The sequence below is a fragment of the Syngnathus acus genome, chromosome 13 (genome assembly GCF_901709675.1).
Source record: "Syngnathus acus chromosome 13, fSynAcu1.2, whole genome shotgun sequence".
Lineage (NCBI taxonomy): Eukaryota > Metazoa > Chordata > Actinopteri > Syngnathiformes > Syngnathidae > Syngnathus > Syngnathus acus.
This window is the reverse complement of record NC_051098.1, coordinates 8,562,313-8,584,168: the sequence shown is the minus strand read 5'-3', so window position 1 is coordinate 8,584,168 and position 21,856 is coordinate 8,562,313. Positions and strand designations below refer to the sequence as shown.

Sequence of the window (21,856 nt, the reverse complement as noted above, 5' to 3'; positions counted from 1 at the left end):
AAGCTTTTGACTAGCTTTCCATTGTCGTTATCACAAAGTATGAAAGGCTTAAAATAACACCAGCATAATGTCCGCTGTATGTCTCTTATACTTTCTAGGGATGAAATAGTAATGGAGCAGGTGGCTGGCCTGAAATCCAGCAGCGATCTGCACTAATCTGACATGAAGTTTTACAGCCACTGTTGCATCTGATCCACTCAGGCTGTAAAATAAAAGAGTCCACCACCTCAATACCAGCACCGGTTATGTCACCTTTTTATGACACGTCTCACCTCATCAGCACGCCAGGATGGATAAACCATAGAAGAAAATGGGGGGAGGAACACTCTATTACAAGCAACCATATTCACAACCTAGAGCTGGGCAAACAAAATATACTGACTATTTTCAGGTAATTTGGGCTGATTTGAGATCTCTTTCAAAGATCAACTCCATTTTAGATGATTCGTCTAAATTTGACAAACATATACAAGAGGATATAATAAATTACTAAGATTTGGAATTTTCATCATTACGTATGGGCAGGGGGCGGCTCGGTGGTGCACTGGGTAGCACGTCCGCCTCACAGTTAGGAGGGTGCGGGTTCGATTCCCACCTCCGGCCCTCCCTGTGCGGAGTTTGCATGTTCTCCCGGGCCCGCATGGGTTTTCTCCGGGCACTCCGGGTTTCCTCCCCACATCCCAAAAACATGCTTGGTAGGCCGATTGAAGACTCCAAATTGTCCCTAGGTGTGAGTGCGAGTGCGAATGGTGTTTGTCTCTGTGTGCCCTGCGATTGGCTGGCAACCGGTTCAGGGTGTCCCGGCTACTGCCCGATGACTGCTGGGATAGGCTCCAGCGCGCCCGCGACCCCCGTGGGGACTAAGCGGTTCGGAAAATGGATGGATGGATGGATGGACGTATGGGCAGGGCGTGGCGGGAAAATTGAAAAGTAAACATGACTTTTTTTTTTAATTCTGTCCCCTAATCCAGTTTAACTTTGCTGTCAGCCCTGGGGGAGGGAGAAGTTTTGCAATTTTGATGTGGAGAAATGACTAATGAGTACAATTGATACAACACGAACTGTACATATACATATCTCTTAAAACACATAGTCAGCGGGCAAGTAAGTCGAGTCAGCTCGTTCATGGAGCTCAGTGCAAGGGGGTTAATTCAATTAAATCTCTCTAAGATGTATTGTCTCCACATACTCGGCGTTCTAATAGATTGCGCCGCTTTCCTTTAATGTAGAGACACAAAGTATTCATTAGTAAATCATTTATTCAAACATTAAAGGCACACAAAGAACTTTTTAAAAGGGTTTACAGACATCCTCGCTCGACTTTTCATTATATTTAAGGCTGGTCGGCTTTACAACACACAAGACTGAGCCACGATTATGACAATATATAAAAGAAACATTTTTGAATAACAATGTTTTGAGTTTATATAATGCCAACCCCAAATTGTGTGACGTGGGAGTTCTTTATTATTTTATAATTATTAAACTTGACTGACTTTATGCCCAACGACTCACCAGATGGTCCACTCAGCTGAACAGTAGAAGCACTCCCTGTGAAGATTCTTAGGTACCTTCTGATCCGCATGAAGTGCACTAACAAACCTGCAATGACACTTACACAGTCACTCCAAGAATGAACTGAGGATTTGCTATTCATCTCACCTCTCAAATCATTCTTCCACGAAAGACCGATGAGACACTGCCCCACAAGATCCAGCAGATGGCACATGGATGCAAAAAAGGCTTGACAATGTAGCAATTCAATTCAGTCAATTGATTGTCTAAATATTATCATTGTCATGCCACTTTTTTTGCAATTTCTTTGATTTACCTGTTTTGTCTGTCGACCTTTCTCAGTTTTTTAATTGGGATTCTGATTAATATTGTGTTTGTAAAATATGGGTGAAGCAGCACAATTCACTGAAAATTACATCACAGTTGCCAGGACAACACAATCACAGCTCACCAGCTGGGCTGTGATTGGTTGTGACCAGAGTTCTGGTAACTGTGATGTCATTTAAAGTCGACAGCACGTGGCCAAATGGCCGCCCCGAGATGAATAAAAACAGGTGGATTTTGCATGTTTCATTCAAAACGAAACAATCTGAACACTGTGTTACAACTAGTTGGTCTTCACAGAACAGATTTTCCCAAATAATTTTTCGGGTTGACTTCCTCTTTAAGTTGCATAGGTAGATGAAGAAATGTCAATTAACATGGGGACGTCACGACGTAATCACACATTTCCTTTATTCCCAGGCGGAAAATAGAAAGTGTGCGTAATCCGTGTGATAGATCCTATAATTCTTTTTAATCCCTTAGCCATAATGTCGTAATGTTCTCTCCAAGCTTCTCTAACTAATATTCTCCGTGGAATACAATCTCACGTAACCGATGGTGCAGGAAGAGAAAGAGCTCTCACATCAAATGCAGTGCAGCAATCTTCCCTGTTGGAGCTTTATTTTATATTAAAAAGACACACTCACACACAGACACACATACACTCCCAATTAATTGGAGTCCCTCTGTACAAAATAAATTAAAAGGACAATTGCATGAGCTGCAAAGACCTATTGGTTGACCGAAGAGGAAGAAGAGGAGGTGAGGCGAGGTGAGTGGATCAATTGCAGGAACTCAGCTGTGAAGACGGCCTCGGCACACTCCTCCATAACGTCCTGGAACTCGGCCGCCAACGTCCTCTACCGCGTCCCCCAACAGTTTCGTCTGCTAGACTGCAGCGTGACAAAGGAAACAACAACAAATGCGCATGGAGTTTAAATGCTTGTCATAAATAAATGATAAGATACCGAGAAGTGCGTTTGTGTACATTTCATTCTCTTTATGACTATCCACATCCGTATATATGATTTATTCAAGTATATTTCTCAAATCATTGCCAATAGATAAAATTTGGGTGTTTTCATTCTCAAGTGTTGACATACTATGGAGGTTCAAATGCCAAGCTTTTGTAAAATCAATAACATGAGACCAAGATAGATCGCAAATCTTTTTTTGCTATTAACCTCTACAATTCGATGAGAGGGAAAATGAAAATAGAGATAATGTGGTTGCACAAGTGTGCACACCCTCATACTAACTGGGTTAGGAACATTTCAACTTGTGTCTGCACACATCTGTCACGATTTAAAGAGCTTTGGATTAACCCAAAATAAATCTTAGCTTTTTCCGTAGACTTTTTCTGTGTGTTCTGCTTTCCTGAAGGTTTTGTGGTAACACTAGCTGGTATCTGTTTATAATTCCCTCCACCTTTCCCAGCTGAAGAAAACTCACCCCAAGGCATTATCCTTCCATGGCCATGCTTCACTGTAGCTATGCTGTTCTTTTGGTGATGAGTTTGTGCCAAATATTTTGGAATTGAAATTGACACATTTTTCCACATTCGTCTGGTAGATTTAAAGTCTGTTTTTGCAAAACGGGCTTGGAAAATGCGAGGCTTTTGCCTTGCCAAACCACCTCCTAGCTAAACTATAAATATGACAAAGACAGGAGATTGCTGTCATCTGTATTAAACAACCAGTACTTGCCAGAAATTACTGCGGCTCCTTCAATATTCAATATTGCTGCCTTTGGGCAACCGTCTCAACCAGCGTTTGCCTTTTCGCTAGTTTTGGAGGGACATCCACTTCTTGATAATGACACGTGTAGAATGGCAATACCTTGGAAATTCTTTTGTCCCTTTGTCCTGACTGATAACCTTTGAGCTATGAGATTCCTCTGATACTGTGGAATCTCTCTGCAGTGTTGTAAGTCTTCTACCACATCAGAATATTTTGGGTGTTAATCAGCACCACTTTAAATGTTGGCAGGTGTTAGCTGACTACCATTTATCATGAATTTAAATGACTGATTATTCTGAACACAGTCACATCCTCAGTTATAAGAAGATGTGCACACTTGGGCAATCACATTATCTCAGTTGTTAATTTAACATTACCTCTGCAAAAGATTTCATATATTTTTCAATTGAGTTTCGCACCTCAGCAAGAATGGCTGCAAAAGTTTAAAAAAAATTGTTTTGTTTTATAACAGTTATTTAAGACAACCTGACAATAAACAGCTTTGTCTGAAAGCTCCATGTGTATAAAATAGCACATCTAAAATGAGCTCCCAGTTTGTTTACGCAACACACTTGTTTGCCCGAGCCCCACGCCTAGGTGGGTGTTTGTGAATATTCATCGAGTCAAAGAAATAAGCAAGGAAACGAGTGTTTTGTGTACTCGAGCGGCAGGCAGATGTGACGTGCTGACATTGTTGAAGTGCTTCTGCATATTAAGCGTGACACGCAGCGCAGATGTGTCTCTCCAAACATTCGCGAGGGACTTGTAATAAGGGACTCATTGGTCTGTTTGTGCCCCGACGCAGAAAACAAGATGAGGAATCTCTGAGGACATTTGAATATCAGAAAAGATGGGAGTAGGGGAGAGAATTATCTTCTGCACTGCAGCAACTCAACAATTCTGTTGAGCATGTAAATGGGAGACTTGGTGGGGCGGGAGGAAGGGAGGGGGATGTGGGAGACAGAGAGAAAGAGAACTATAAAAATCCTTTTCATCCTCTCTGGGAATGAGAATGCCATGTCATTGACAAACCCACCCGGCAGTGCAGTTTATACATTTCTAAGTAGGAAAACCACGCACAGGGTTTTTGCTAAAGCTCCTATCCTACTGAGCTGTGCAACTGCAAGTGGTTTTGAAAGAAACAAATGTTGCAATCTCGTCTGGGTTTGTCACAGTTCATTCAAGGTCACAAATGTTTGCCAAACTGTGGCCAGACATTCACCTCTAGTTTTCTTGTCGCAAGGGAATTTTGGAGGTGTTTAGTGATTGGTCATTAGCTGAGCTCTAAGCAACAGTGATGGCATTTTCAGACGAAGCTTGCTACAAAGGCATCAAAAGCATTAGGAATCTTGTTACCTGTCCGCAATGGACCAGAAGTGGACATCACCGCTGCTGCCCTCGTGAGTCGCATGGCGCATGTGCGAATCGTAGTCTTCCGGTATGTCGGTGCTTCTCAGCATGCTGCCTGGCACGCTGATACAGTCCTGGCCGGGCCACCCGCCTTCGGACCAGGGAATATCGGAAGGCCATCTTTCTGGGATGCCCTGTCCACCAGGCTGCTGTCAGAAAGGACTCTGTAGTAAGAGAAAACAGGCAGATGCTCGTGTCACAATGTCACTTTGAATGTTCACACTAGAGGTCGGCAAACATTCCTGATCAGGGCCACGTTTGATGTTGAAACGGAGAGATGCATCAAGTTATTGTAGCTGAGGTAAAAAAATGTGAATGTAAAGTTTGTAATACCCTTAAAAGAAGCTGGGTTAGAAACAACCCAATTGGGTTGAAAATTGGACTAACTGCTAAGTTGGGTCATTTAACCCAAATTCCTGGGTTGTAGTACAAAACAACCACTCAATTGACCCAATTTAGCAGGTCGGTCAAATTTTTAACCCTGCATTTTTAAGGGTTTATACTAAAATAAGGTACAGTATAATCATAATACATCAAACTTGAGTGTCCAGAGAGCTTTTCTGTACACTCAAAGACGCTTCACAATTGTACTCAAAGCACTCTGGTGGCGGTAAGCTACATGTGTAGCTACAGCTGCCCTGAGGTAGGCTGACAGAGAAGTGGCAGTCAGTGTGAGCCAACTGCCCCTCCAACCATCACCAAACATTCGCACCCAGTGTGAGTGGCACTGGAGGCTAGGTATGTGAAATGCCTTGCCCAAGGACACAACAACACGTGACTCGGACAGAGCTAGGTTCGAACCACCAACCCTCCAGTTCCTGAACGACTCTACTGCCTGAGGCACGGCCACCACCCAGTATACTTAAAATCGATGGGTTACAAATTTAACCAACCCAGGAAGTTGGATCCATTTGATCTATTTGGAACAACCCAATTGGTTTTTTTTTCTCTAAAAAAAAAAAGAAGAATGTTGGGGTCAGATTCCCAGATCAGTCCAATTTTAACCAAAGTTGGGTTGTTGGGTTAAATGCAATAAAACATTTTGAATGTGTATAGCTGTGTATAGCTGTGTATAGATGCTTAGCTATAATCAGTCAGTTCGCAAATTAATTCATGGCTACAAGTACAACAAATATTACAGGACACATGATAATTGAAATGCTGGGTGGGTCGGATTAGACAACGGAGTGGGCCATACTTTCACCCCCCTTTCAAACACGCATATGGCATTATGGACAGTATGAGCTGAATCTGACACCAATTTATTTAGAGGTGGCGTTGTCTGAGGTCATGATGATGAATTTGTAAAGCGACGGTTTGCAGAGGGCTCAGCTGGGCACAGCTGAGCGCTTTCTAATCCTCCCTACTTGGACGGATCGGCCTGCTTCTTGTGCTCTCTGAGCTATATTTAGTGTTGCGGCAGTTCCCACACACACGCCTTTCTCGAGAGCCACTCGTGCTACTAAAAACTGACTTGTGGCCCAAAACATTCTAGATCTTGATTCATCACATCAACCCCCCCCGGCCCTCGTTTATTCCTTGCAAGAAAAAGGAGAGGTTGTACAGAGCAGACAGACAGAATACAGTCTACCAAGTCCGACTAATGTAACGTCTTGGTTCAAGGTTGTTTACTTTAGTCAATAATTGTGCTGACACGCTTAGCGACATTAACGGCTTTGTGGCCACGTGAGGATACACCGTGAACTGAATTCTGTAAGTTCTTTTGGATTTCTTCCTTTCTTCCAAACGATACACTAGAAGGACGTCCGTTTGTGCTGGTCGGGAATAAAAAAAAAAAAGATTCCGCAGGTTTTCAAGCATATTATCCTTGATAGTTTATTTTAGAGAATTTGTATTTCCACCAGAGGAGTCTCGATTGACTCAAGGATTTGTCAAGAAGGCCGTGAAGACAACTTCAAAATAGGATAGCTCACTGAAAGTCTGCTGATCTTTGAAGAGTGAAAAAAAAAATCAATACGGAGGTAAAAAAAAAAAAAAAAAGTGTCATTGTTTTAGCTTGGCACTAGCTCGCAGTCTTTGACACTGACAAACACTTAAATGCTGGGCAATCAATGATGTGCTAAAATGATTGTGTGGAAGTGGTGAGCACCTTTTTTGGAACTGCAGCCCCTCAAACAATAGAGGCAAAGGGATTAAAAAAAGAAAAAGAAAAAAGACAAAGAATGCATGAAAGCTTTGGAATATTACTGAGTGGGTCCTCCATCTATCGATTTTGACGGAAGACGCCAAGGGGTCAGCCAGGGTGGCGGCCTGCCCGGGCGTCTGTGTCTGGACTCACGATGGAGACATAAATCTTATCTTGAAACATGAAATCTCTCACTATTGTATCAGCGTCTACATGGAGTCATCATTCTAGTTTATTCCTTGGAAGAAAGAGGACAGACGGTACAGACAGGACAGACAGAATGCAAGAATCTGACTAATACGGCACCCGCTGTTACGCTTAACACGGAGCCGTTTTGTTGGTATAAAACATCGGTTGGTTAATCTGATTGGGTTGGTTTGAGTGTTTTGTTGGTTGGATGTTCAAACTTGGTGTTTTTTTTTTTTTGGGTTGGTACAAACTATGTTTCACTATTTTGGTTAGTTGGTATGAATTTTCATTGGTAAGTTGTTGAGGGGAAAAAAAAGGTTGGTTAGTTGTGTTGGTCAGCTGTTTGAGTCTTTTCAATTCATGAATACCGATTTGACAAAAAGTGCCTGGTGGGAATGGACAACAGTTATATTTCTGTTATTGCTGCTCTAACATGGTAAACTGTTCTCAACTGCTGACAACAAAGCATACATTAGCTATACGCTGTCATTAGCTCTTCAAAGTGTTATTTTAGCATAGACGTTAACTGCACACATAACGGCAGCTCATTCCTTCAGGCTGCTAAACTCAAGTCCGATTAGTCCCTCTTGAGGTTCGTGTCCCGAAGGATGATGACATTTTTTTCAGCGTTCTATGATGAACGTCTAATCAAGCTCATATTTGATCACTTCAGTGCACACGCTAATCTTAAGAAGCAGCAACTTGCAATCTCCAAATGCCTCATCTACTTCACACTTCCTCCAGCCAGTCTTCACCCCCACTGACTCCCCGTGTTCAACTTATTTGCCTTCGAGTGAGCCTGGCACGCCTGTAAGAACCATGTTGCTTCATGCACATTGCATGACTTGAGACTGCTGCTGTTCTCTAGTCAAAACAAGTCAGTCCTTCTGCTAAAAGCTCTGAATGGATTGATGTCAACGACGATGCTGATGTAGTAGTAGCACTTAGGAGTACTTAGAGTGGTGGCAGTGATCATTAAATATCATGAATATTATGCAGATATGTGTTAGAAATCCCCTGTAATATAAAGAGCCAAATATGTATCTTTTGTGTTTTGCTTTATATGGTTTATGCACTGCAAAATAAAGTACTTTCTTGTTCTTTTGGTATGTTTTTAACATTTGAAATCTGAACAAAACATAACGTCCTTTATCCTATTTTGACAAATTATGAAAAAAATAACTCCGTGATTATCCATGAACAGACATTTCCTAATGTTTTGTTTTTTCTTGAATTTCTTTGGTTTTGATCAATATTGTCTTCTTCCTCTTCCGCAGAGCTTCTTAAATATTTGCTATGAGTGCAATACACCGTCTTTATTACTTCCAGCAGTTGAGCAGCTGCAAGCAAAGCCTGAGGAAGTTATGGCTTTTTCCTTAGCGTACAGGTGAGGTCACTGCAAAGTAACCTTTTTTCCCACCAATCAAAGAAAGAAACTAGGCCTCCTCATGAGAAAGCACTTATAGTGACATTTCACCAGGAACAAAATAGAGTGCTGTTGAAAAAAAACATTTCATTCAGTCAGGAGGCCTGATTATGGAAACTAGCCAGTGGCATCCTGTGGCTATTTGCACACTCAGGGGCCCACATCTGCCCCCCGAGGTACAATCTACCTTACAGTAATGTACCCTGGAAAATTTATTTTTGTACTTAAATGTAACCATTTGTACTTTCTGTACTCATCATACAGGTAAATCTGGTTGGTTTCTAAAAGGGTTGTATAATAGAAAAGAATGAAAAGACAGGAATGACAGCGAGAAAACCTACCCTGTCTCCACTGGTTCTTCCAGAACAATATCAGCGAGTGGCGGCTGCCTCAGCACTGGTTTGGTCAGTCTAATGGGCTGTGGAGAGCTCGGCCGCGAGCTGGCAACCTGGACCTGAGAGCCTAGCAAGTGCATAGAGAGGAAGGAGATGGTGACTGTGAGGAAATAATTGGATTGGGTGACCATTCTCCACCAAGAGGGGAAGTGAAGAAAACAAAATCCGGGCATATGTGGTCTTAATATAATTAAATATAATTCTTATAATACATTTCTCAATGCGTGTAAAAAGGTCTGAAGCAAACAACAAAATAACAACATACTGTATTTTTCTTCCAGTGCAAATGGCTCTCTTGCATAAAAGTAGCCGCCGCTGAAAGATGGCACAAAACTGCTACACAGCAAGCGAAGTCATTTTACCCATCTTTTTTTTCATCACAAAAATCAACTGCCTCAAAACTGTAATATTGAGGCACCTTTTTGGCCTGCATATCATTCCAAATGCACAAAAAATGATGATGGTTACTCAAGCTGTTGTGATCTGAACTACCCCACCAGCAAATAAGGCTACTTTTCACACGAGATTACATAAATATCAGTCAGTATAAGAGCCAGTAAAAGTGCAAACAAGCAGGCCTGCCATCTAGTGGTGAAAGTTGATTTTACAATATAAAACTACAATGCCCCTTACATATTTGCACTTGTGAATTCACATAGACACAGACTTATTTTTACTAGTGTTTGTCTTTTTGGGGGGTGGGGTAATTATCCAGTTTTTCCAGGAATATTCCTGAAGATTTTGAGACGTTCTATTTATTGCTATTATTCAAGTGGTGATTATCAGTAATAACTGAAGAAAAGAGGAATCAGATTACATATGTTGTGCATATACTTGTGCGGGACTGATGAGGATTTTTTCTGGCTCATCTCCATGCATGCCAGAGGAGGGGAAGTGTACCAATCTTGAGCAGGTATAAGAACACTCAAACTATTCAAGTAGAGTTTAGGTGTCAAGTAGGCCCAAATGATGTCCAGGTTGAGCTTGTCCTAATTGCCTGAGCGCAGTTAATGGAGTGTTTAGTATGCCTGCATGTGAAGAGTACCTGCTGGTTGTTCCCACTGTAGAGTATCCGAGTAGGCGATCGAAGCGACTCGTCTCCTCACTTGCTCCTGGTCCCTCTGCTCGGAAACACATTTGGTAAACGCGCTGAGCCTCCCCGCTACGAGCGGTTGGGTGTTTCCACGGCGACCTTTACCTGTATTTCCTCCATGCGCTGCAGCATTACCTCCAGGGTGGGGGCTTGCACAAACCGCAGTGCTGCCTCATCCAAGAGATCTGCCTCCTCGCCCTTCTCAGCCACCTGAGGAACGTGAACCATTAAGGGACATTAAGGGAATTGAATTTGAGTGTATCCGAGCCTTGCTTGATTGCCCGGCTAAGAATAGCCTTTGTGGTTTACACTCGTTGCAGCCTGCTCTGACAGCTTATTCCTCAGCGACGAGTTGCTCCTGCTCCTGGACTCTCCGAGATGCTGAGGTAAACACACAGATGAAGATAAACGGCACTTGAAACACTGTTACAAAAGCCCAAAGCAGCCACAGAGAGGCGCCGTACAGTTAAATAATGAATCACAACACGTCATACATAGCAAACCGCAGAAACGACCAAATATGCCCCCTGAGGAGCTGTAAGCGGAAATGGGCGATGACATCACGCCGATAGCCCTGGGGTCTTGGCTGCTCTTGAAAATCCTCTGCCCAGACATGGCACTGTTATTTATCCACCGGATCTTGTCTTTGATGTTCAAGTGGGAAAAGCCTATGTATATTCGAGCAGCTCTTTGAGCAAGCTTGGTTCAGTTACATATGGTATGCATGTTTTTGCATCTGAATCATAGTTTACTATACAGTATAGTCACATTTGGGAGACCAAACAGTAGCAAAAGATGCACAACAGGCACATTTGTTTGACCTCTGTTGGGAAATATTGAGTAACTATAATGTGGAATTTGGGACGAAATAATGCAAGACCACATCAGCAGTGAACCGATTTCACATTGTTGTCTCTTAATTGCATTTGAATTGGTTGAGAAATGCTGATGCTCTTACCCCCAATTCAAACCTGTTGTGTTTAGCATTGTGTTGTTGATGTTGTTGTAGGAGAACATGAGTGACACTCTCACTTTGCAATTCCTCCTAATTTATTCATGCAAAAGTCGACAAATGCAGCTAGCAAATCAAGATTGATTTTGCTGCCAAGGCCATGAATGCTTTGAATTTTATTTGAGTAAAAAGGGAAATTTTATTTTTACAAAACAGTTGTCTCGCTTGAGTGCCTGTCCACTCATCAAGTTTTAAATTAGACAACCAACTGCACAGCGTGACCTTGAGACCATCATCAACTTTCATTGTCCTGCTTGCTCGCATCGTCTGATCCAGCCCATTGGTGGTCAATTCAATGAAAGCTGAACTTTCCATTGGCCCAGCAGTATGTTGGGGTGTGATCAGGGCTGGCTCATAGCATGAGACAGAGCTGCCTGTAAAACGACCCAATTTCACATGCGCAAAAAAAAAAAAAAGCAAAAAAGCTCTAATCCTTGGGGTATTGTGCTGAACACATGGAAGACACAAGAACTACATACACTAACAACAAATTATTTCGCTAAGAGGTCAGACATTAGCTTTGAATACAGAATACATTTTTACAGAGAAGTTGTGAGTTAAGTTTCAATTTTCTATTTCTATTTTTGAGTCGGGTTAGGAGGTTGTGTAATGTTTAGAAAGCCCCACACAATCAGAAGGTGGCAGCAATGCATTTAAAGTTGTTTTCCAATTTAAGATATATATAAAGTGAGATATCACCCAACCTTGGCCTCATCCAGAAGCGGCTTAATTCGCTCTCGCATCTGCTGCTCAGCCCTCTCAGCCCATTGTGTCGGTGAGACAACCTCATCCCTGTGCAACAAAAAAGTTTATTACTTTCATTGTTATCTGGTATTGAACGTGTTCTCTCTTGCTACAAGGTAGCAATTAGAGGGGGGGGGGGATCTGCCTGCTGCCTTTAACCACACCTCAAACGTTGAATGCGCTCGGCCTCCTCTCGTGTCAGCTCGTTAAGGTCCTTTAGTCGTTGCGTGGTTATCTTGTCCAACCAGGCGCCTCTACGGTGAACAAAATGTTGTGCGTTCTTTTTTTTTTCTTTACAGTAATAATACTGTCAAATCCATTCACACAGTCACTGAGTGGGAAGTGAACCATTATTATCTGCAGCCAAGTCGTACGAATGTACCAGTATGCCATCAGTGACCAATGCTATTAATTACTGCATTAGTTACACACATATTAATTTGAGTCAAATGCAAATCGTCTAGTGTAGAAATTTGTTTTTTACTGCCCCCCTCCATTTTCAAAGAGCGCAGTAAGTTTAGTGGGTAGTTTTACTTTATTTTAGTTCTACTTATTACTTTTCTTCTCCAATTTTTTGGAGACATAACCACAGAAAGTGGCATGATAATCACAGCACAGGAAATGGACAAAGGCAATAACTTGCATATTGCATGTAACACGTTCCACTTCTGTCTTTCAGGAGTGAATAGTTGTACTGTATTTTAGTTTTATGTTTACATACATTTGTTAGCTTCTCTTTATATTGCTTCTTAATAAATGTACTGTAATTTATTTTTTTGTTTACATACGTTTGTTAGCTTCTCTTTATAATTGTTTCTTAATAAAATGCAATTTGAAACATTTTCACAGGCTCCTGATTCTTTGGGTGGCCTAATCGTGGTAAAGCTGTTTTGAATAAATAAACATATGTGGAACAGAAAACCAAGCTGTGAATTAATCTCCCACAAAGACGAATGACCTCGATTTAGAATTGAGCAAGCGGTTTGATTAATTCATTGTGCAGGGAAAATAGACGAGTAACTGATTGGTGAGGAATGCCAGCGGCTGCGAATAAGTAAAAATTGACAGTTGGAAATAAATACAAACAAGGGACTCATTAAACTGCCCTCTCTTCCAGATTTGTTATTTTTTTGTGCCAACTAGGACAGCTGTAAAACCAACCCTAATTCAAACCTGTTTAAATATGTAATACAAATAAAGGGTTGATAAATAAAGAACGAATGTTACCTTAGTGCTTCATTCTGGGCTTGTCGTTTGTTGTCCGAGCTCGGCTGGCCCTCTTCACTGAACCTCACGGGCACTTTCTGGGGGCTTGAGGACGACGTCAGCTTGGCGGGAGACGAGAGGCATCTTGGCTCATGTGTTGTCTTGTGACCAGAGCTGTCGAAGCGACAGAGATTTTGATTAATGGCATCTTGAAGCAACAGAGGCAAAATGGCATACTGTCAAACGAAGGCTGCGACATCCCCTTCAGTGGGAATGGCTAAATTCACCGTAAAATGGACAAAACAAACCAAAATGGCTAACTTCATGTGTCTTTTCAAGTATGGATTGTTGATAGTTTTTGAGGGGCTAATCTACCAGATTTCATGTTGCTCAGTGAAACTGGTTTCAGGGCAGAATTGAAAAAGAAAAGGAAACTAAACTTGATGTTTTTAGGCATGTTGTCAAAATTTGCTGCCATGCTCCAACAAGCCACGACAAAAAGTCAAAAATCATTCAAATTTTGCATCGTCCATAAATATGTGGGGTTCAATTTTGGTCGGCAGAAGATGAATTCTCTGGAAGCAGTTCTTTTCTAAAGGACCCCTGCTAGTGAGCAACAAAAGCATTCTTAAGACTTTCTGTGTTTTCAGGCATGGCTTCTTGAGACAATATTGGAAAAATACAGCTTAATTTATCACAAGTTTGACTTGACATTTTTCAAGATGAATACTCTTCTACATAATTACAAACATACAATAATATGCATACAGTCATAAGTTTTTTTTTCATTGACATAGCCCCTGTTTGCAACCATTCGGTATGTCAAAGTGTACCTAATGGAGTGTATACCACCAGAATTCCCATGAGAGTGGAGAGTTAAGTATAAATTCAACTGCGGCCTGCATAATCACAACATATGAAAGGAATAGGCAACAGGAGGCTCACCGCGACGGCGAGAGAGAATGTGAGGACGCCGGTATCCATGGCACTGACGTCTCCCTGGAAGGGGGCTGATTGACTCGGAGGCGAGAGGCCACTGTGGGTTCCTTGAAATGGGCGTCCTCCTTCCCAAGATTGACCTAACAGCATATAAACTATTTCATACGCTGCGTGTCAGCATGGGATAATTGTGGCACTTACAATTCCCACAAATACCTTCACTTTTGTAGCCTGCTGCTTTTTTTCCCCAGGGGAGTTTCTCTTGAGCTGCTGTGGTGCCCTCTGCAGGCTGACTGGCCGGAATGGCCGGTCTGGCCTGCGCAGCTTCTGTGCCGCCATTCTCGAAGCTGGCAACATGACAAATGGTTGACAGTTAGCAGGGTGCCCACACTAATTTAGGGAGGTAAATTAACTAACAGCAGGAGGGCCATTGAACCTCAAAAGTAAAACCACATATCATGTCAGCAAATCATGTGAAACTTCGGCTCCCTGAGCATTTAAATCAGCGTTTGCCAAACTTTATTGAGCCAAAGCAGATATTAGAAAAATATCATGGCACAGTAACAAACATAAATGTCACAATGACATTGTTTTTAAAAAAATGTAATTACCTGCAATCTTTAAAATGTGATTACATTTTACAAATGTTTCTCCTTTATGTAAGTGTGAATTAAATAATTAAAAATTACATTAAATTACAAAGAAAAATTAAATGCATTAAATAAAAAGAAATTGCAATGAAATCAGGGAAAAGCCTCATTATGCTATTGAAGAAATAAAACACTATTGAACAAATACAAATTTTATTAAATATTTTTAAAAGTATTAAATCAATGAAATAATTAATACCTATTAAATAATTAGAAGGTTGATATTGACATAATCATTACCTAGTCCTCAAATGATAATTAATAGTTAATAGTCATTGATTATTTTACAATTTAATTATTTCATTTTATTTCTTGAATTGAATTGCCTTTATATTAGTTTAATTTTGACATACAGCTGCATGTGTACACGTTCACTGTGTTCTCACCATGGCTACTTCGCAGTGGCTTAGTGGCTTTAGGGAGCCCGCGAGGCACACCGCTTCTGGAGGCAGGCGACATGCTGGGATAAGTGGACTTCTTCTGTGAAGGACAAGCTCGGTCTTGCATGGCCTGCCGTGTCTCGTGTTGGCTGATTATGTGGTCCAAAATCTAATGGGAGACATAATCATCAGTTACACTTGTGCACTTGGGTGTGATGAGAAACAGTCATCTCTATGATCATGTTTCCATCACCTCGAGCTTGCGCAGGATATCGACAGCCGTCTCCGGCATGGGCGAGCCCGGGTCAACTTGTATCTTGGCCGAGCAAAGAGAGAGCTGGCAAAGGAGCCGGCTCAATTCTCCACAATAAGACGGGAGTTTGTTGTGAAACTGATTGGCAAGTTGGCGGGTGACCACCTGCAAGGCTTTCAGGGTGCTGCGATGAGCTCCTGCAAGACGTTGGATGGCTGTGCACTATGATTTAAAAACAGAAAATCAATTTGTAACTCTTGGGAATAATACTTTTATCAATACCTTTTTCCAAAAATGATAGACAAAGCAAATAAGGGAACATGTACACCACCGGTAAACCTACAACCCTCAACAAACAAGCTGTTGCAATGTATTTATTTATTTAGATTCTTAGGAATGTGGGGGTTGCACCGCCTGAATGGAAAAAATTGCTTACTAAAAATAATTGAAGTATACAATATAAAATGTTTCCTTATATCCATTTTCCGAACCACTAATCCTCACAAGGGTTGTGGGTGTGTTGGAGCCTATGCCAGCTGACCTTGTGCAGTAGGACACCTTGAACAGGTCACCGTTCACAGGTTGATGCTGATAGTACTCTTGACACTCACCTTTTTATCATCCCACACGCCCTGGTTGTGCAGATTCTCAATGTATTGTTGTATTGATTTCATCTGAAGAAAAAAAAATACAAATGTTATTGAAGACGCCGAGAATGAGCTTTTTGAATCCATGGATAGCCAAACTGAAGTACCTGCTGTTGTAGCGCGTAGATGGTCCGCGCCAAACTGGCAGACTGCTTCTGCCAGCGCACCTCCGCTTTCTCCTGCTCGTCGGGTTCCAACTCTTCCTCCTCTTGCTCATTATTGCAGGCCATGTCTCTGTCAGACAGTTTCTCCACTTGCCGCATGTAGTTTTCCAGCTCAGCGTCAAGCTTTTGCATCTCTCGATCTAAGAGATCCTGCTGACCCATGGGCCCTGGTGGCTTTGAGACAGGAACTTGCATCCATGACGACTTGGAAGCAACCAGACGTTTTTTGGAAGGGTTATCTGTGTTTTTCTTGGGAGAGGAAGCCTCGCTGCAATTGGTTGTTCCATCCTGTGAGCAAAGAAATCACTCAGTCATTGATGTGACTCAGTTATAAGATCTATGGAGTAGGGCTGCAACCAACGATTATTTTAATAATCAATTAATCTGGAGATTATTTCATAAATTAATCGATGAATTTTTTTTCAATATTCATTCCTTTATTCAAAATCATTTTGTGCATTATGGCAAAACCATTTATCATTGTTTTCTAAAATTAAAAGCAAATGCTTTATTTTGATTCAACACAGAAATAATTGGTCTAGTTTCATGGAGGATTATAGAAATTGGATCATATTTACTGAAGAGGACCTGAAATTCCAAGTGTATAGACAATTTTAAATTGAAAATGATATCTAAATGATTCATCAATTATCAATAATTGTGATAATCGATTCATCATCAATTAATCGATTACTTAATTGATCCACATTTTTGTAGTTGCTGAGATGACTTATTGCATTACTGAAACAACAAGTACTTCACACAACAATGTGCCTGTGCTTTTTTTTATGCCATAGAGTCAATAAAATAACAATGTAGTACCTGCACAAATGCACTGTCAGAGTTATTTTGGAGCTTGAATATTTCCTGTCTCGGGAGATCTTGCTGGTCCAGGACATCCAAAGGCGGCTGATGAATGTGCAGTATGGATGGCGTGGTGGCCTTCTTGGCCATGTACTGTGGTTGTCTGGCTCCAAGTAGGTTTATGTCTGGAGTCAGGCCCTGCCAAGAAATAAGTCATATAGGACATATTAGCAGATCGAACGGATAAACCAAATATAAATGCTGGTATCGGGTACCTTTTTTAGACTTTTGAGTTCATTCTGAAGATTGCGCACCTCCTTTCTGAACAGATCGTACTGATCCGTACCTGCCACAGGCCTTGCTGAGGTGGGCAGTCGGCCTTTTTGCTTGGAAGGCACAGGACGCTTCTTGGAAGGTGTCTGTTTGGATACAGGTCTCGTCAATTTCTTATTCAGACCCAGTTTGGTTGTCATCTTTGATGGGAAGGAAGTAATTACTAAATCAAGGCAAGTCTTGCTACCTCCCCAATTTTGCTCACAAAACAAGACGTACAAATTAAAAATCTACCAAGCGATTGCTCGTAACTCACACATAAGTCAAGGTTCAATTGCTTTAGTAGACAATTTATATACCAAAAAATATGAGCCGCAAATAGTTTAATATCATTTCAACCTCATTTTACACATTCCCCTTTAAAATAAACGGTGCTTTTGATTTAGAAAAAAGAAAACAGAAGAAATGCAGTGAAGATGTTCCATAAATTCCATGAACAACGCAGGCGAAACATAGCACCTCCCCAGCATAAAAAGCTTGTCTTTCAATCAAGATGAACTACTTCACCATACTTCTGTGACACAATTACTACTTTCCTGTTTTGCCAGAAGTTTGGCACCATTTTAAGGCATTACAGAAATAGCACAGAAACAATAACACGGTTTTTTTCAAACTATCTGAGGATAAATTCCTTGGTAAAAAGTGGAATTAAGTGAATTTGTGAAAGGCAAACCATGAGTAGGAGGGAATTCACTATGCACTCTTTTATTCACAATTATTACCTGAGGCAGGGTCGTATTGCAAATGTCCGACACAGACGCATCTCCCAAAGGCTCCGCAGACAACCTGCACATGGCCTGGAAACGGCTCCGTCTTAGATCCCTCTTGGCTAGGTCTACCGCAGCTTGCAGCTTCTTTTCAGACAGATTGCTGAAGCTGAGTGAGCTTTTCACGCTGCCGTCAGTGTCCTTCAGCTGCTCTTCCGGAGGCAGGTGGAGTAGCTTCTCAATGACAATGGCAGCCGGAGGACCCACGGCTGTGGCACGGTTCCTGGAGTTGGCAGGCACGGCTTCATTGAACAATAGCTGCGTTCAAGGGGACACAGCATAACATTTTTACATGTGATCATATGTAAACTACAAGTAACAGTGTGCATGCTTACCCATCAAGTATAAAATTAAATAACAAGGGTATCTTCAGTTATCTGCGCATTTCTGAAAATTTATGAGTCAAGGCTCTCATATAGTGAGAGTGAGTAAGTAAATGTTGGAGTAAATTGAGATGAGATCGTCACTATTGCGGTATGTGGTAGTCTTTCTTTTCTAATGTGATGAAATGCATTGACTGAATGAAAGACTGAACCTGCTAGACAACACACGATATGAATTCATTGTTTACCTTGGCTTGGGACGTCTGATTTGTAAAATAGCCTCTGTTGCTGGTGTTTTGTTTGGAAGCCAAAACAACCCATTGCATACCATTAGTTTGTTGACCAATGGAAATCATCGCGGCGCTAGTATTTTAAACAATCCCTCATAGCGAAAAGGACCGCCATGTTGTGTCAAATTAACGCCACAATAGCTAACATCGCATGTGTGAAAGTTTCTGTCCATCAAATTAATCCAAACGAAATGTTTACGAAACCTGTATGATGATTAACTGTGTACTTACGCAACGGTATACAGTATTTTAAAGTCAATATTTAAACTTTTACAAACTACTCGGTGAATTTAAACTGTGGCCGCCATGACAACAACAAATTGTTGCTGACAGGAAGCAAGAAGTACGGAAAGCGAAAGAGGTAAAATGATACGAAAATGATTTTGTTTGCAGAAGCCCTTTAGTACTCTACAAAAAGTGTATTGACCTTGTTTTAACGTTTATTTTCAATAAATTGTGTTCATAACACGAATACTTTATAACATTAATACTATTTTGTGTTCATATATTATATAATCTATTATAATCACCCAAATTGTTACAAAAGGGCTGTTGTTGACACCTGTCACCTGTTTTTACAGGATGAAACGTTATTTCAGACAGTGCTAAGTACAAAAAGGGTCGTGTTTCAAAATTAAGGAAAATAAGCAAAAATCTCTGTATTATTGCAGTGTTTGTTGCGTGCTTATGCCTTCTGTATTTATCAACTGGCAAAAAGCATTTAAGCACCCCAATCATGTTCAATCCGTTCAATGCTCGTTACGAAACACTGCCAATTTTTCAGAGCAGCAGTCCTTGCAACTTGAGTTGACATGCGTTGCATCGACTAATTATAAAGGGTTTCAAGTAGGCTACACTTTACAGTGTGCTCAAGTACGAGTTTAGTGCATTAAATAAGCTTTATCTACGTAATATTCATTGGTCCTACTTTGTGAGCGGTCATTGGACGCACCTCAAGTCAGAGGGGGGCTTTTAATAAGGCGTGTTACTTTCGAGTGGAAAAATAGCCAAATTAGAATACTCATTTCATAAGAAATTAGTTTATCATATATACCTAGGTGTAACCGTGAAAATGTTACTTAAAATAGCGTGATACAGCTCTTTTAAGTCAAATAAGCTTTCAGCTGTAGTACAGCAAGTCACAGTGGTCAAACGTTACGAGAATTGCCTTTACAAAATAATACATAAGACGTTTATTTAGTCTCTGAAATGATTCACTAAACTCACATTTTAAATAAAAATCAATCAAAATTCAGTTTGGAAACAATCATTCCATTAATCCACACAAAAACAAAACGATGAGGAACACGTACTCCGGAAGTTCTCGTGACGTTTCAGGTTGTCTTTTTCCTAACTTGACAAATGTAACATCATATGACACTCTCACACACTTCACTGGCGCCACTTCTTCCTTAATTTTCACTTTATTGACTCGTCTTCACGCTACTATCTTTGCCGATCCAACCCATGGCGCAGTACGAACAAGTGAACGTTCGCGGCTATAGCGAATTCTGCAAAGCTGTGGCAGACAGACCGGGCAAAGCTATTTTTGCTTACTTTTGTGGTGACAAAGACGAACATGGCAAGAGCTGGTGCCCAGATTGTGTCAGAGGTAACCTTTTATTATAATGCAACCTGGGGGAAAACAAATGATTTGATTCGTGCAAAGGTCAAATCACCATTTGAATGCTCTGTGCTTCCTTTTCCATAACGGTTCTCCCTTTTTTGCCTGCAGCTGAGCCAATCTTAAAGGGAGCAATGAGTGTCCTCCCCCAGGGCTCAGTCTTCATCTACTGTCAAGTTGGTGAAAGGAACTAGTTAGTATATGTTTCCTAATTATCTTAAAATATAATTAAAGAATGAGTCACTCGGTTGTTCAAACGTGCAACTACTGATACTTTTATTTACCAAAATCTAAAGTTTCAGCCTCAAATTATGGGTAATTCTGTTGTGGAATATATTAGAATAAATACATGTGCGCATTTAAAAGTATTTTGATTATGTGTTTCTCCCTTGAAGATATTTTTTTTGTAATGCAATATGTTCCTCTTTTATTCTGTAATTGTGGACTTTGTGTTCTCATTGGGAGCGACATTGTTTTTCCTAATAGTGAAGATGATTGTTTGCAGATGGGATTATGAAATAGTCACAAGTCATCTTGTTTTTTTTAATCATTACAAACACGTTCTGATCAAGTACAAACGAAATGACAATAATAGAGTTGTGCGATACCTGAGCTTTTGGTATTGACGAATACCAAGTAAATACTGGCACCAGTGTCGGCGATACCAATAAGAATACTTTTAGGTTGAAAAAACGTTATTTTAAAATGCTTGTCTTATTGGTGTGTGAATTTTATGCTGCTTATCTTTCATGCAGTTGGAAGGACCCAAGCAACGAATTCAAGACTACGCTGAAGCTGACTGGGGTGCCGACACTGCTGCGATACGGCACTGTAAGACACACACACTCACACACTGTAGTCACATCTTTCATGTGTGATGTTTCAGCCTCAGAAGCTGGTGGAGGAGGAATGCTTCAAAGAAGATCTAGTGAAGATGATGTTTACTGAAGACTAAGAGAGACAACCATCTGTGCCTTCAGATGCTCTCAAATGAATCAAGAAAGACAACAATGGCCCTTCTTAATGATACTCAATTTAGTGACAATGTTGTGCTTTTTTAAAATTGTCTTTGTTCATGTGTTGTAACATTTAATAGTCATGCCTGATGCAGAAATGTGTCACTTTCTTTCAATTAAAATCACAATTTCAGAACGTATAACTGGACATAAATAAACCTAACACCTGTAGGTTGCTTCTGTAAACACTAGATGGCGAACTATCATCATGTTTTACAAGTACATCACACGTTGAACAATATTGTGTACCGTGTATAATTTTGTAAAATGGGGGGCTAAAAAGACGACACAGATGACACAAAAACAAAGTGCGTAAGTTATTAAAACCTTTAATATTCACGACCTGCATTGCGTGTGATGTGGTTTTATTATGAAGCATCACGTGACAGGATGTCTTGTGAGTGTAGAACCGCGCAGCCGCAGCTCTGCATTCAAGTGGTCTGCGATACTACATGACGATACTGATA

The 21,856-nt window shown here is 40.9% G+C and overlaps 2 protein-coding genes across 2 annotated transcripts; one reads left to right on the top strand and one right to left on the bottom strand.

Annotated features, from left to right (window-relative positions):
• Positions 1–2,428: 2,428 nt before the first annotated feature.
• Positions 2,429–19,091, bottom strand: kiaa0753 (KIAA0753 ortholog). The gene is given in 23 exon segments (XM_037268209.1): positions 2,429–2,699; positions 4,801–4,810; positions 4,935–5,027; positions 5,030–5,152; positions 9,091–9,211; positions 10,190–10,265; positions 10,343–10,447; positions 10,547–10,618; positions 11,472–11,592; positions 11,595–11,623; positions 11,954–12,041; positions 12,158–12,247; positions 13,221–13,373; positions 14,145–14,278; positions 14,355–14,485; positions 15,175–15,337; positions 15,422–15,643; positions 16,033–16,095; positions 16,176–16,520; positions 17,055–17,234; positions 17,312–17,455; positions 18,092–18,394; positions 18,708–19,091. Coding segments are annotated over 23 exon segments (2,973 nt in total). The 5' UTR covers positions 18,786–19,091; the 3' UTR covers positions 2,429–2,570.
• Positions 19,092–20,097: 1,006 nt separating this feature from the next.
• On the top strand, positions 20,098–21,737 carry txndc17 (thioredoxin domain containing 17). The gene is made up of 4 exons (XM_037268505.1): positions 20,098–20,361; positions 20,485–20,566; positions 21,129–21,204; positions 21,260–21,737. Exons 1-4 carry the CDS (start codon positions 20,217–20,219, stop codon positions 21,326–21,328), a joined length of 372 nt encoding a protein of 123 aa, XP_037124400.1. The 5' UTR covers positions 20,098–20,216; the 3' UTR covers positions 21,329–21,737.
• Positions 21,738–21,856: the final 119 nt, after the last annotated feature.